This window comes from Lynx rufus, unplaced genomic scaffold (genome assembly GCF_022079265.1).
Source record: "Lynx rufus isolate CCGP_SWC_20201006 ecotype Redwood Valley unplaced genomic scaffold, mLynRuf1.p SCAF_8, whole genome shotgun sequence".
NCBI classification, from domain to species: domain Eukaryota; kingdom Metazoa; phylum Chordata; class Mammalia; order Carnivora; family Felidae; genus Lynx; species Lynx rufus.
Genome location: NW_025814896.1, coordinates 64,353,670 through 64,366,461, shown reverse-complemented (window position 1 = coordinate 64,366,461; position 12,792 = coordinate 64,353,670). Strand labels below are relative to the sequence as shown.

The following is a 12,792-nucleotide window of genomic DNA, read 5'->3' as shown; positions in this document are numbered from 1 at the left end:
TGTGTTATGACAACTGTAAGAGAATTGTCAGCACTTTTGAAACGTTTTTACTTGTCCATGTGAGTGAATAAGAAAGTGAATGCCTAATCCTTTTATCCCTATGGACCCAAAGCTTCCTGTGTGTCTCTCATTCAGGAGACCTTGCCTTCCTTAATTATATATCCAAATTCATGTTCATGTTTTTTAAAGTACTACAACCAGAATCCAGGCTGTACGGTTTATTTTGATATATCAATAATTCTTTGCAAATTTATTAACTCAGATACATTTTTGCACATAAGTTGTATCTTAATATGTTACTGAACTTTAATTTTAGGTATCTATTTTTTTAATTTCACGTTATCTTGTCAACTATTAGAGCAAATTGCCCAAGGTCACTACCGAGAAACTTTGGAAGATGTTGAGCTAACTAACTCACTAATAGAATTTGTCATATTTTTACTAGTAGAACCAACTTTAAATTTTCTCGTTTATTGGGGCACCTGGATGGCTCAGTTGGTTAAGCATACAGCTTCAGCTCCGGTCATGATCTCACCATTCTGAGTTTGAGCCCCGCGTCAGGCTCTCTGCTGAGAGCCTAGAGCCTGTTTCAGATTCTGTGTCTTCTCTCTGCCCCTCCTCCCCTCATGCTCACTCGCTCACCCTCTCTCTCTCTCTCTCTCTCAAAAATAAGTAAACATGAAAAATTTTTTTTTAATTTTTTAATTTTACCTTTTATCATTGAGTGATACATAAGTTCATAGTTTATCTTCCTTTTTCATTTTCTACTTTAATTTTCCCCATTGTTTAATAACTAAGTGCTTTTGCGGCGAGTTGAAATTTTAGTCTAATTGATTCTTAGATTTACAATTTTGCACATTTTAACCTCTTTAAAAATCAAGATCCATATTATACAATGATGTCTTACAGTTACTGTCAGCCAGGTGGCAGTCATGATGTAATCGTGTGAAAACTTCCATTGACAGCTTCTGGTAAGAGCAAGAAAACTCCAGCATTAAATGTATTAAATGAGATATCCTATGGCTTGAAAGCAGACAGAAAAGAGGCATGAGAGAAAGTGATCTGGTATTTCTTCAGACTTAAAGTTAGGGGTTGTAGATGGAAACAATTCATCCCATGTAAGCTGTGACTCTGAAAATACTAAACATTCAACTCTTATTCAGAAACCTGGGACTGAGAACTGCTCGAAACCTTGGAATTGATGTGGCAGTATTTTATTTTCTGGAAAGCTCTCTGACTTATTTTGGTGACCACGATCAAACCTGTGTTCAATTTACATATCCAGGGATGAACTTGTGCGTCTCTTTTTTGAGGAAACTCAAAATTTGAATGCACTGTGCCCTTTTTTTCAACTTCGAGTAGTATGTAATGTCTATAAATCTTTAATTATTTTCTTTCAGAATGGGTAAAGGATGAAGAAGAGGAAGATGTTTTATTCTACACCTTCCAGAGGAACCTTCGCTGTCATGATGTGTATCGAGCAACTTTTGGTGATAACAAACGTAATGAACGTTTTTACACAGAAAAGGACCCAAGGTACTAGAACAATGAAATTAAATTTTTTCCTCCAGGGTTTATCTCCAGTTATCTAAAGTGTGGTTCTTGGTTGACATAAGATGTTGATTTCAGCTGGAACCAGGTGTAATAGGGAAGATAAGCATAATCATTCTTTTATTAGTTGTTTGGATTCAAAATTGGAATATGGATCTATTCAAACTCCAGAGTGAACACAAATACACCAGTACACTGCATATGCTAAGTTGCTTACATTCTCTTGGGACCGTGACATATGAGGAGAGTTGTTGAGTCTTTAATCGGGTTGTCATACTGCGTTTCTAGATCTCTTATAAACCATAGAATATGGTTCTATAAACTAGAATGCCATGGTGTCAATTGCACAGAATTCACTACATCTTATATAGATGATCTTTCATTTAAATTCTGTTGCTTTGAGCCACAATGTCCACTGGTGTTTAAATTTTACTCTCTCCAGTATTTTGATAATTGCTTCTTAAAACTAATTCTCTTTGGGGCGCCTGAGTGGCTTAGTCGGTTAAGTGTCTGACTTTGGCTCAGGTCATGATCTTGCAGTTCGTGAGTTCGAGCCCCACGTCAGGCTCTGTGCTGACAGCTCAGAGCCTGGAGCCTGCTTTGGATTCTGTGTCTCCCTCTCTCTCTCTCTGCCCCTCGCACTCTGTCTCTGTCTCTCTCAAAAACAAACAAACGTGCATGCATGCATACATACATACATACATACATACCTACATACCTACATAAAACTATAAAAGTAATGCTCTTTACTCCTTGTAATCCAGGACTCATGTCTTATACTCAGCAAGCGTGAGAGGAAATGACAGTTTATTGGCAAAATCCCATTCTTACCCAGATACACTTTTCCAAATGACTTATTAGAAAAAGAGTTTTGCTTGATACCAGGTCCTGTCACCTTATATGTCAATTAACGGTACAGTTTGGACAGTGTCTGAACAGGAAAAAAAAAAAAAAGATTTAACACCAAATCTATGTCAGTGAAATTGATACTCAAAACAAGAAAATTAACCCATCATTTCATGAAATGTCAAAACTGACAGGGATGTAATGAAAATCTTGTACAGTCCCCAGTTTATATTGAGAATTTGAGATCTGAAGAAGTTCCATTTTTCCAGCCCATAGAACTAACATTGTTGGCCTCGTGATGCTGCCCTTGCTTTTTTTTTTTTCTGATGATGATTGTTTTGATGAGAAATTACTAGAACTATTCATATGATTCCACTATTATTTTCTTTTTTTATATAATACTGTTGTCAAATTGGTTTCCATACAACACCCAGTGCTCATCCCAACAGGTGCCCTCCTTAATGTCCATCACCTCTCCCCCTCTCCCCCACCCCCCATCAACCCTCACTTTGTTCTCAGTATCCAAGAGTCTCTTATGGTTTGCCTCCCTCCCTCTAACTTTTTTCCCTTCTTCCCTCCCCCCATGGTCTTCTGTTAAGTTTCTCAAGATCCACATAAATGAGTGAAAGCATATGCTATCTTTCTCTGACTGACTTATTTCACTTAGCATAATACCTTCCAGTTCCATCCACATTGCTGCAAATAACCAGATTTCATTCTTTCTCATTGCCAAATAGTATTCCGTTGTGTGTATAAACCACATCTTCTTTATTTGTCAGTGGATGGACAGTTAGGCTCTTTCCATAATTTGACTATTGTTGAAAGTGCTGCTTTAAACATTGGGGTACATGTGCCCCTATGCATTAGCACTACTGTATCCCTTGGGTAAATTCCTAGCAGTGCTATTGCTGAGACACAGGGTAGATCTATTTTTAATTTTTTGAGGAACCTCCACAGTTTTCCAGAGCAGCTGCACCAGCTTGCATTCCCACCAACCGTGCAAGAGGATTCCTGTTTCTCCACATCCTCCAGCATCTGTAGTTTCCTGGTTTGTTCATTTTAGCCACCTTGACCGGCATGAGGTGGTATCTCAGTGTGGTTTTGATTTGTATTTCCCTGATGAGGAGTGACGTTGAGCATCTTTTCATGTGTCTGTTGGCTATCTGGATGTCTTCTTTGAAAAAGTGTCTATTCATGTCTTCTGCCCATGTCTTCACTGGCTTATTTGTTTTTCAGGTGTGGAGTTTGGTGAGTTCTTCATAGGTTTTGGATACTAGCCCTTTATCCAATATGTCATTTGCAAATATCTTTTCCCATTCTGTTGGTTTCCTTTTAGTTTTGTTGATTGTTCCCTTTGCAGTACAGAAGCTTTTTATCTTGATGAGGTCCCAGTAGTTCATTTCTCCTTTTAATTCCCTTGCCTTTGGAGATGTGTCGAGTAAGAAACTGCTGCAGCTGAGGTCAAAGAGGTTTTTTTCCTGCTTTCTCTCCTAGGGTTTTGATAGTTTTCTGTCTCATATTCAGGTCCTTTATCCATTTTGAGTTTATTTTTGTGTATGCTGTAAGAAAATGGTCTAGTTTCATTCTTCTGTCCAGTTTTCCCAGCACCATTTGTTAAAGAGACTGTCTTTTTTCCATTGGATACTCTTCCCTGCTTTGTCAAAGATTAGTTGGCCATACATCTGTGGATCCAATTCTGGGTTCTCTATTCTATTCCACTGGTCTATGTGTCTGTTTTAGTGCCAGTACCGTACTGTCTTGATGATTACAGCTTTGTAGTAGAGGCTAAGGTCTGGGATTGGGATGCCTCCCACTATGGTTTTCTTCTTCAGTATTACTTTAGCTATTTGGGGTCTTTTGTGATACCATACAAATTTTAGAATTGTTCATTCTAGCTTTGAGAAGAATGCTGGTGCAATTTTAATTAGGATTGCATTGAATGTGTAGATTGCTTTGGGTACTATTGACATTTTAACAATATTTATTCTTCCAATCCATGAGCATGGAACGTTTTTCCATTTCTTTGTATCTCCTTTACGAATATTGAACCTTTAGTTTTCTTCATAAGCTTTCTATAGTTTTCAGCATATAGATCTTTTACATCTTTGGTTAGCTTTATTCCTAGGTATCTTATACTTCTTGGTGCAGTTGTGAATGGTATCAGTTTCTTTATTTGTCTTTATGTTGCTTCATTATTGGTGTATAAAAATGCAGCCAATTTCTATACATTGATTTTGTACTCTGACTTTGCTGAATTCATGTATCAGTTCTAGCAGACTTCTGGTGGAGTCTGTCAGGTTTTCCATGTAGAGTATCATGTAGTCTGCGAAAAATGAAAGTTTGACTTCTTTGCCAATTTTGATGCTTTTAATTTCATTTTGTTGTCTGATTGCTGATGGTAGGACTTCCAACACCATGTTAAGCAACAGTGGTGAGAGTGGCCATCCCTGTCGTGTTCCTGATCTCAGGGGGAAAGCTCTCAGTTTTTCCCCATGGAGGATGATATTAGCTGTGGGCTTTTCATAAATGGCTTTTGTGATGTTTAAGTATGTTCCTTGTATCCCAACTTTCTTGAGGATTTTTATTAAGAAAGGATGCTGTATTTTGTCAAATGCTTTTTCTGCATCTATTGACAGGATCCTATGGTTCTTTTATTAATGTGATGTATCACGTTGATTGATTTGCAAATATTGAACCAGCCCTGCATCCCAGCAATGAATCCCACTTGATCATCGTGAAGAATTCTTTTTATATGCTGTTGAATTCGATTTGCTACTATCTTGTTGAGAATTTTTGCATCCATATTCATCAGGGATATTGGCCTGTAGTTCTCTTTTTTTTGCTGGGTCTCTGTCTGGTTTGGGAATCAAAGTAATGCTGGCTTCATAGAATGAGTCTGGAAGTTTTCCTTCTATTTCTGTTTTTCGGAACAGCTTGAGAAGGATAGGTATTAACCGCTTTAAATGTCTGGTAGAATTCCCCAGGGAAGCCATCTGGTCCAGGACTCTTATTTGTTGGGAGATTTTTGATAACTGATTCAATTTCTTCACTAGTTATGGGTCTGTTGAAATTTTCCATTTCCCCATTTGAGTTTTGGTAGTGTGTGGGTGTTTAGGAATTTGTCCATTTCTTCCAGGTTGTCCAGTTTGTTGGCATATAATTTTTCATAGTATTCCCTGATAATTGCTCGTATTTCTGAGGGATTGGTTGTAATAAATCCATTTTCATTTGTGATTTTATTTATTTGGGTCCTCTCTCTTTTCTTTTTGAGAAGCATGGCTAGAGGTTTGTCAATTTTGTTTATTTTTTCAAAAAACCAACTCTTGGTTGCATTGATCTGTTTTTTTGGATTCTATATTATTTCTGCTCTGATCTTTATTATTTCTCATCTTCTGCTGGGTTTGGGGTGTCTTTGCTGTTCTGCTTCTAGTTCCTTTAGGTATGCTGTTAGATTTTATATGTGGGATTTTTCTTGTTTCTTGAGATAGGCCTGGATTACAATGTATTTTCCTCTTAGAACTGCCTTTGCTGCATCCCAAAGGGTTTGGACTGTTGTGTTTTCATTTTCATTTGTTTCCATATATTTTTTAATTTCTTCTCTAATTGCCTGGTTGACCCATTAATTCTTTAGTGGGATGTTCCTTAACCTCCATACTTTTGGAGGTTTTCCAGACTTTTCCTATGGTTGATTTCAAGTTTCATAGCATTGTGATCTGAAAGTGTGCATGGTATGATCTCAGTTCTTTTATATTTATTGAGGGCTATTTTGTGATGCAGTATGTGATCTATCTTGGAGAATGTCCCATGTGCACTCAAGAAGAAAGTATATTCTGCTGCTTTGGGATGTAGAGTTCTAAATATATCTGTCAAGTCCATCTGGTCCAATGTATCGTTCAGAGCCATTGTTTCTTTATTGATTCTGTGTCTAGAGCATCTGTCCATTGCTGTAAGTGGAGTATTAAAATCCTCTGCAATTACCACATTCTTATCAATAAGATTGCTTATGCTTGTGATTAATTGTTTTATATATTTGGGTGCTTCCGAATTCAGTGCATACACATTCATAATTGTTAGTTCTTCCTGATGGAGAGACCCTGTAATTATTATATAATGCCCTTCTTCATCTCTTGTTACAGCCTTTAATTTAAAGTCTAGTTTGTCTGATAGAAGTATTCTATTTTCTTCTTTGTTATTTTTGTTTGTTTGATTTTTAGTTTAGTTAGAAAGAGAGCACGAGTGGGAGAAGGAGCCGAGAAAGGAAGAGGGGGAATCCCAAGCAGGCTCTGCACTATCAGTACAGGTCCCACATGGGGCTTGATCTCATGAACCGTGAGATCATGACCTGAACTGACATCAAGAGATGTTTAACCGACAGAGCCACCCAAGTGCCCCTGTGATTTTATATGTCATTTGTTAAGGCCATCTTTTGGGGAGATGACAGTTTAAGGTAGTAATTTATTGTATCAATAACTTGTGATTACAAACTGTTTGCCATCTTGTGAATAAAGCTCAAAATTAACACAATGAGCTATACCCTGGAATGAGATACTCACTTGCCATATATCGTTATCATCCTAATTTCTAAGATTAAGTAGAAACTTATTTGGCTTGTAGCATGCTTTTCTGCCCCATAAGGAACTAACCAATTATGGTTAAGCCTAATTTGACATTCAGAACCCTGATCTACAATACAAACTAGTTTATAGATTCTTGACACTTTATAATGCCCAAATCCAGAGGGGAAGACCAAAAGGGAAGAGCAGAATACCTGAAGAGAAATGGAGTAAAGGTCTTCAAAGAACTTCTAAAACACAGAGCTGCTTTTTTACTATGTTTGCTCTGATCCTCAGGTTTCAGTTTTCTGTTCTCATAAGTAAAGTTCACCAAAGCATGTATTTACCTGCCCCTCTTGGCCCAGTTTTGGGGACCTGATTTTTTTTTCCTTAATTTTTTTAAATGTCTATTTATTTTTGAGAGGGAGACAGAGACAGAGCATGAGCGGGGAGGGGCAGAGAGAGAGGGTGACACAGAATCTAAAGCAGGCTCCAGGCTCTGAGCTGTCAGCACAGAGCCTGATGCAGGGCTCCCAACTCACAAACTGTGAGAATATGACCTGAGCCAAAGTCGGATGCCCAACCAAGCCACCCAGGTGCCCCATGGGTACCTAAATTTTAAAGATGTGCTGTTATAAATGTGCCTAAAAAGAACCCTTACCAACCAGGTTCTTCATCTGCTTTGTTTGCAGTGCTTTGGTAAATTTGGTTGTTCAAAGGTAGTTTTCTATTTCGATGGTAGAGAGCCTCTGAAAGTCATGTTCAAGGAAAATGCCTCTCTACTATTCTTAAAGATCAATATGTTTTGAATGTTTATTCTTCCATTTTATTTTATTTTATTTTATTTTTAATGTTTATTTATTTTTGAGAGAGAGAGAGCACACAAGGACAGGAGGGGCAGAAAGGGAGGGAAACACAGAATCTGAAACAGGCTCCAGGCTCTGAGCTGTCAGCACAGAGCCCAATGCAGGGCTCGAACTCACAAACCGTAGGATCGTGACCTGAGCCAAAGTCAGATGCTTAACCAACTGAGACACCCAGACATCCCTAATTCTTCCGTTTTCAAATACTTCCGGAACCATTTAATTCACAAATTCTGGGAAGAAGAGAATTATATAGATTCTAAAGGAAAAGATCTGAATCAAATTAAGAGACCTGCTTTTCAAGTCACTGAAAAACAGCACCTCCCTCACAACCACCAAAAACACAACTGGTACAAATGCTATTCACTTATACAACGCACAGTGTGGTTCTGTCACTAGCAGCCAGAACAGGGCTAAATTAGAAAAGCCTGGGAGGTTACTGAAACAGGCCTTGTCATTGAAGACCAGGGGTTCAAACCCCAAAGAACCTAGGGAGGCCATCTCAGGGTAACTTGATTATATTAAGCTGCACCAAACACTTGACATCTTAGAAATTTCAAGTAAAGGAAATTTTAGAGGTATACCTTTAACTTCATTTAGAAATTAGCCTTTTGAAAATAAAGACAGTTAATGATTTACCTGAAATCATACAGTTCGTTAAAAAAAAAAAAAAAAAAAACAGACACCTGCATCTTCTAGCACTTGGCACTGCTCTTCTTCACAATAGAACCTAAATTCTTGTGGGAGAAATGGAATTAGCCTGGAATGGCCCCTTTTCTTCTATGTGGCAGATGGTTCTAGTTTTATTTTTTTCCACACATTGTTTGATCTTGGATAAGCCATTTCTTGTTCAGTTTCAGTATCCTTGGTAATTCTTAGGTAATGCTTTAGGATTTGGATAATGACATTGACATATTGATTCCAAAAGTCTTTCTGGGTTTAGTTTGTGTTTCTGTGTTTCTTTTGTACTTTGGAGTATACCTATCTTTATATATATTTACGCAAATTAAAAATCAGTGCAGATCATTTCAAACCCCTCACTTACATATCCAGTAATACTGCAGAATGAGAAGTTGGAGTTTGCTACCCATGCAAGGGTAATGGTTGCAACCATTGTAATTAATAATAAGAAAAAAAAGACACTTTGGTTATTAAAACTGAAATTGATTTTGTGCATTACACCATGGTTCCTACATGTAAACTCTATAAAGACAACCTAGAATTGCTAGATAATGAACAAAGACCGAATCATTTCCACCTTTGCATCTTTACTGATAAGTAGGGTACCAGGCCTGTATCATTGCCATTCATCTATGCCTATTAGTTAAATGGTACACTTAGGTCAGTTTCTGTCTTTCAAGCTAAAACCCTAAACCAGTGATGGCTGTGAGTACCTTTTAACCATTGAATTCTTAGCAGGATATAGCAGAATTTAAAGTATGTGTTGCTTTGTGGTAAGTATAGCATAACATATAAACTTGTCAAATCACTTTGTTGTATACCTGAAACTGACGTAGCATTGTGTGTCACCTGTGCTCAGAAAAAAAGAATATATTGCTGCTGAATTATAAATTAAAACTAATGTAAAAATGTATTACTCCACTGGGTGAAAAAAGTGAATATATAGTATGATGTCAACTTATTTTTCAAAGTAAGCATGATTATTTTCCCAATCAGAGGTAAAGGATATATTAAGTTTAAAAGATATATATCAATTGGGGGCCCCTGTGTGGCTCAGTCAGTTGAGCATCTGACTCTTGATTTCAGGTCAGGTCATGATCCCACATATGGGATCAAGCCACATATCAGGCACTGCACTGAGCGTAGAGCCTGCTTGAGATTCTCTCTCTTTCTCCCTCTGCCCCTCTCCTGCATTTGTACACTCTCTTTCTAAAATAACAATTAAAAATTTTGTAATAAATATCAGTTGGATGGGAAAACAGATTGCCCTTAGTTCTTTACATTCCTTGTCTTCTCTCTCTTTCTGAATTGAAAGTTATTTGGTATCATTCTAGAGTTTTTTTTGTCAATGCACACATGCATTTTTTTTTAAGATTTACTTTTTTCAGCTTTACTAAAATATAATTGACATATATATATATGTATATATATAACATGTTAAGTTTAAGATGTATGTGGTGATTTGGTACATATACCTGTTACAAAATGAATAACAAAAGAAGTTTAGTTAATATCTCAATCACCTCACAAATTACCACTTTTTTGTGTGTATGGTGGTAACATTTAAAATATACTGTCGAGGCAATTTTCAAGTATGTTAATACTGTATTGTTAACTGTAGTCATCATGCTGGGCACCCGATCCTCAAAGCTTGTTCATCTTATATAACTGAAAGTATGTACCCTTTTTCCATTATGTCCCCATTTCACCCAGGTCTCATCCCCTGACAACCACCATTCTACTACTCTGTTTCTGTAAGTTTGGCTTTTATAGATTCCACATGTAAATGATATCATACAGTATTAGTCTTTTTCCGTCTGACTTATTAGCAGAATGCCCTCAAGTTGCATCCTCGTTTTTACAAATGGCAGGAGTTCCCTTTTTTTGTGGCTGAACAATACTCCAGTGTGTGTGTGTATTCTTTATTTATTCATCAGTGGACATGTATGTTGTTTCTGTATCTTGGCTGTTGTTCATACTACAATGAACTTGGGAGTGCAGATGTCCCTTTGTGATCCAGATCCCACTTCCTATAGATATGTGCTCAGAAGTAGAATCATTGAATCATATGGTAGTTCATTTTTTAATTTTTTGAGGACCCTACATTTTTTTGTCCACAATAGCTATTATTAGTTTACATTCCCACCAACAGTACACAAGGGTTTCCTTTTCTCTATATCCTAACATTTGTTACCACTTGTCTTTTTGATAATAGCCATTCTAACAGATGTGAAGTGATACCATGGTTTTTATTTGCCTTTGCCTTAGGATTAGTGATGTTGAGCATCTTTTTATGTATCTGTTGACCATTTGTATGTCTTAGGAAAAATGTCTGTTCAGGTCTTCTGTCCATTTTTAAATCGGATTTTTTGTTTGTTTGTTATGCTTTTGAGTTGTAGGAGTTCCTTATATATTTTGGCTGTTAACCCATCATCAGATAAATGGTTTGGGAATACTTTATCCCACTCCATTGATTGCCTTTTCATTTTGTTGATTGTTTCTTTTGCTATGTAGAAGCTTTTTAGGTTGATATAGTCCCACTTATTTATCTATTTATACTTCTGGTGTCATAAAAAATAATTGCCAAGACCTATGTCAGGGAGCTTTTTCCTTATGTTTTCTTCTAGGAATTTTATGGTTTCAGGTCTTATGTTTAGGTCTTTTAATCCATTTCAGGTTAATTTTTGTGAGTAGAGTAATATTGGAGTCCAATTTCATTAGCATAGCAATTTCAATAGCATGTGATTATCCAATTTTCCCAGCACAATTTATTGAAGAGATTTTCCTTTCCCTTTTGAGTATTCTTGGTTCCCTTATCAAATATCAGTTGGCCATATACTCAGTGGTTTGTTTCTGTACTCTCGGTTCTGTTTCTGTGATCTGCATGTCGGATTTTTTTTTTTTTTAATGTTTATTTTTGAGAGAGAGACAGAGCGCGAGCAGGGGAGGGCAGAGAGAGAAGCAGGGAGACACAGAATCTGAAGCAGGCTTCAGGCTCTGAGCTGTCAGCACAGAGCCTGATGCGGGGCTGGAACTCGAGATCATTACCTGAGCTGAAGTCCGACGCTTAACCAAGTCACCCAGGCGCCCCCATGCATGTCTATTTTTATGCCAGTACCATACTGTTCTGATTATTATAGCTTTGTAATACAGTTTGAGATCAAAAAGTGATGCATTTTGCTTTGTTCTTCTTTTTCAGGCTACTCTAGATATTTTGTGGCTCTATACAAATTTTGGAATTGTTTTTCTGTTAAAAAATGACATTAGAATTTTGATAAGGATTGCATTCATTGTATAGATGGCTTTGAGTAGTGTGGACATCTTAATGATAGTCATTCTTCCAAATCATGAATATGGCGTATCTTTCCATTTATTGTGTTGTCTTTATTTTCTTTCATCAAAGTCTTAAGTTTTCAATGTACACATCTTTTTCCCTCCTTGATTAAATATATTCCTAAGTACTGTGTTTAGTTTTGATGCTGTTTTAAATGGGATTGTTTTGTGTGTTTTTCAGATATTTCATTGTTAGTGTATCAAAACAACTGATTTCCTTATCTTGATTTTACATCTTGCAACTTTACTGAATTCATTGATTAATTCTAACAGTGTTTTGGTGGAACATTTAATGTTTCCTATATATAAAATCAACACTGACAGTACTGTGTTGATTAGGAGTAGTAAGAGTGGTCATCCACTGATCTTAGAGGAAAACCTTCCAGCTTTTCACCACTCAATGTGATGTTAGCTGTGGACTTGTCATATATGGCCTTTATAATGTTGAGTAACATTCATTTCATATCCAATTGTTGAGAGTCTGTATCATGAATGGATGTTGAACTCTGTCAGATGCTTTTTATAAAGATGATCATGTGATTTTTAGCTTTCATTCTATTAATGTATTACATTTATTGATTTGCATATGTTGAACCATTTTTATATCTCGGATTAATCCTACTTGATAATGATGAATAATCTTTTTAATGTGCCTGCTGAATTAAGTTTGCTAGCATTTTGTTGAGTATTTTTGTATCATATTCACTGTGGATATTGGATAGTTTTCTTGTAGTGTCCTTATCTGGCTTTTGTATTGAGTACTACCAGCCTAATAAAATGAGTTTAGAAGTGTTCCCTTCTCTTCAGTTTTTTGGGAAGAATTTGAAAGGATTGGTGCAAATTCTTCAAATATTTGGTAGATTTTACCAGTGAGTCCATCTCGTCCTGGGCTTTTTTCTTTGCTGAGAAATTGTTGATTACTGATTGGTAATCAACTCTACCTTACTCTATTGGTCTGTTCAGAT

General features: G+C 36.7%; 1 protein-coding gene across 3 annotated transcripts in view; it reads left to right on the top strand.

The window, feature by feature from the left end:
• The window catches only part of PREPL (prolyl endopeptidase like), a 58,164-nt gene that overhangs the window by 17,515 nt on the left and 27,857 nt on the right, over window positions 1-12,792 (top strand). For all 3 annotated transcript variants that reach the window (XM_047068331.1, XM_047068330.1, XM_047068329.1), the window contains one exon: window positions 1,401-1,536. In XM_047068331.1, coding sequence (XP_046924287.1) covers window positions 1,401-1,536 — 136 coding nt within the window. The remainder of the gene's footprint in view (window positions 1-1,400; window positions 1,537-12,792) is intronic.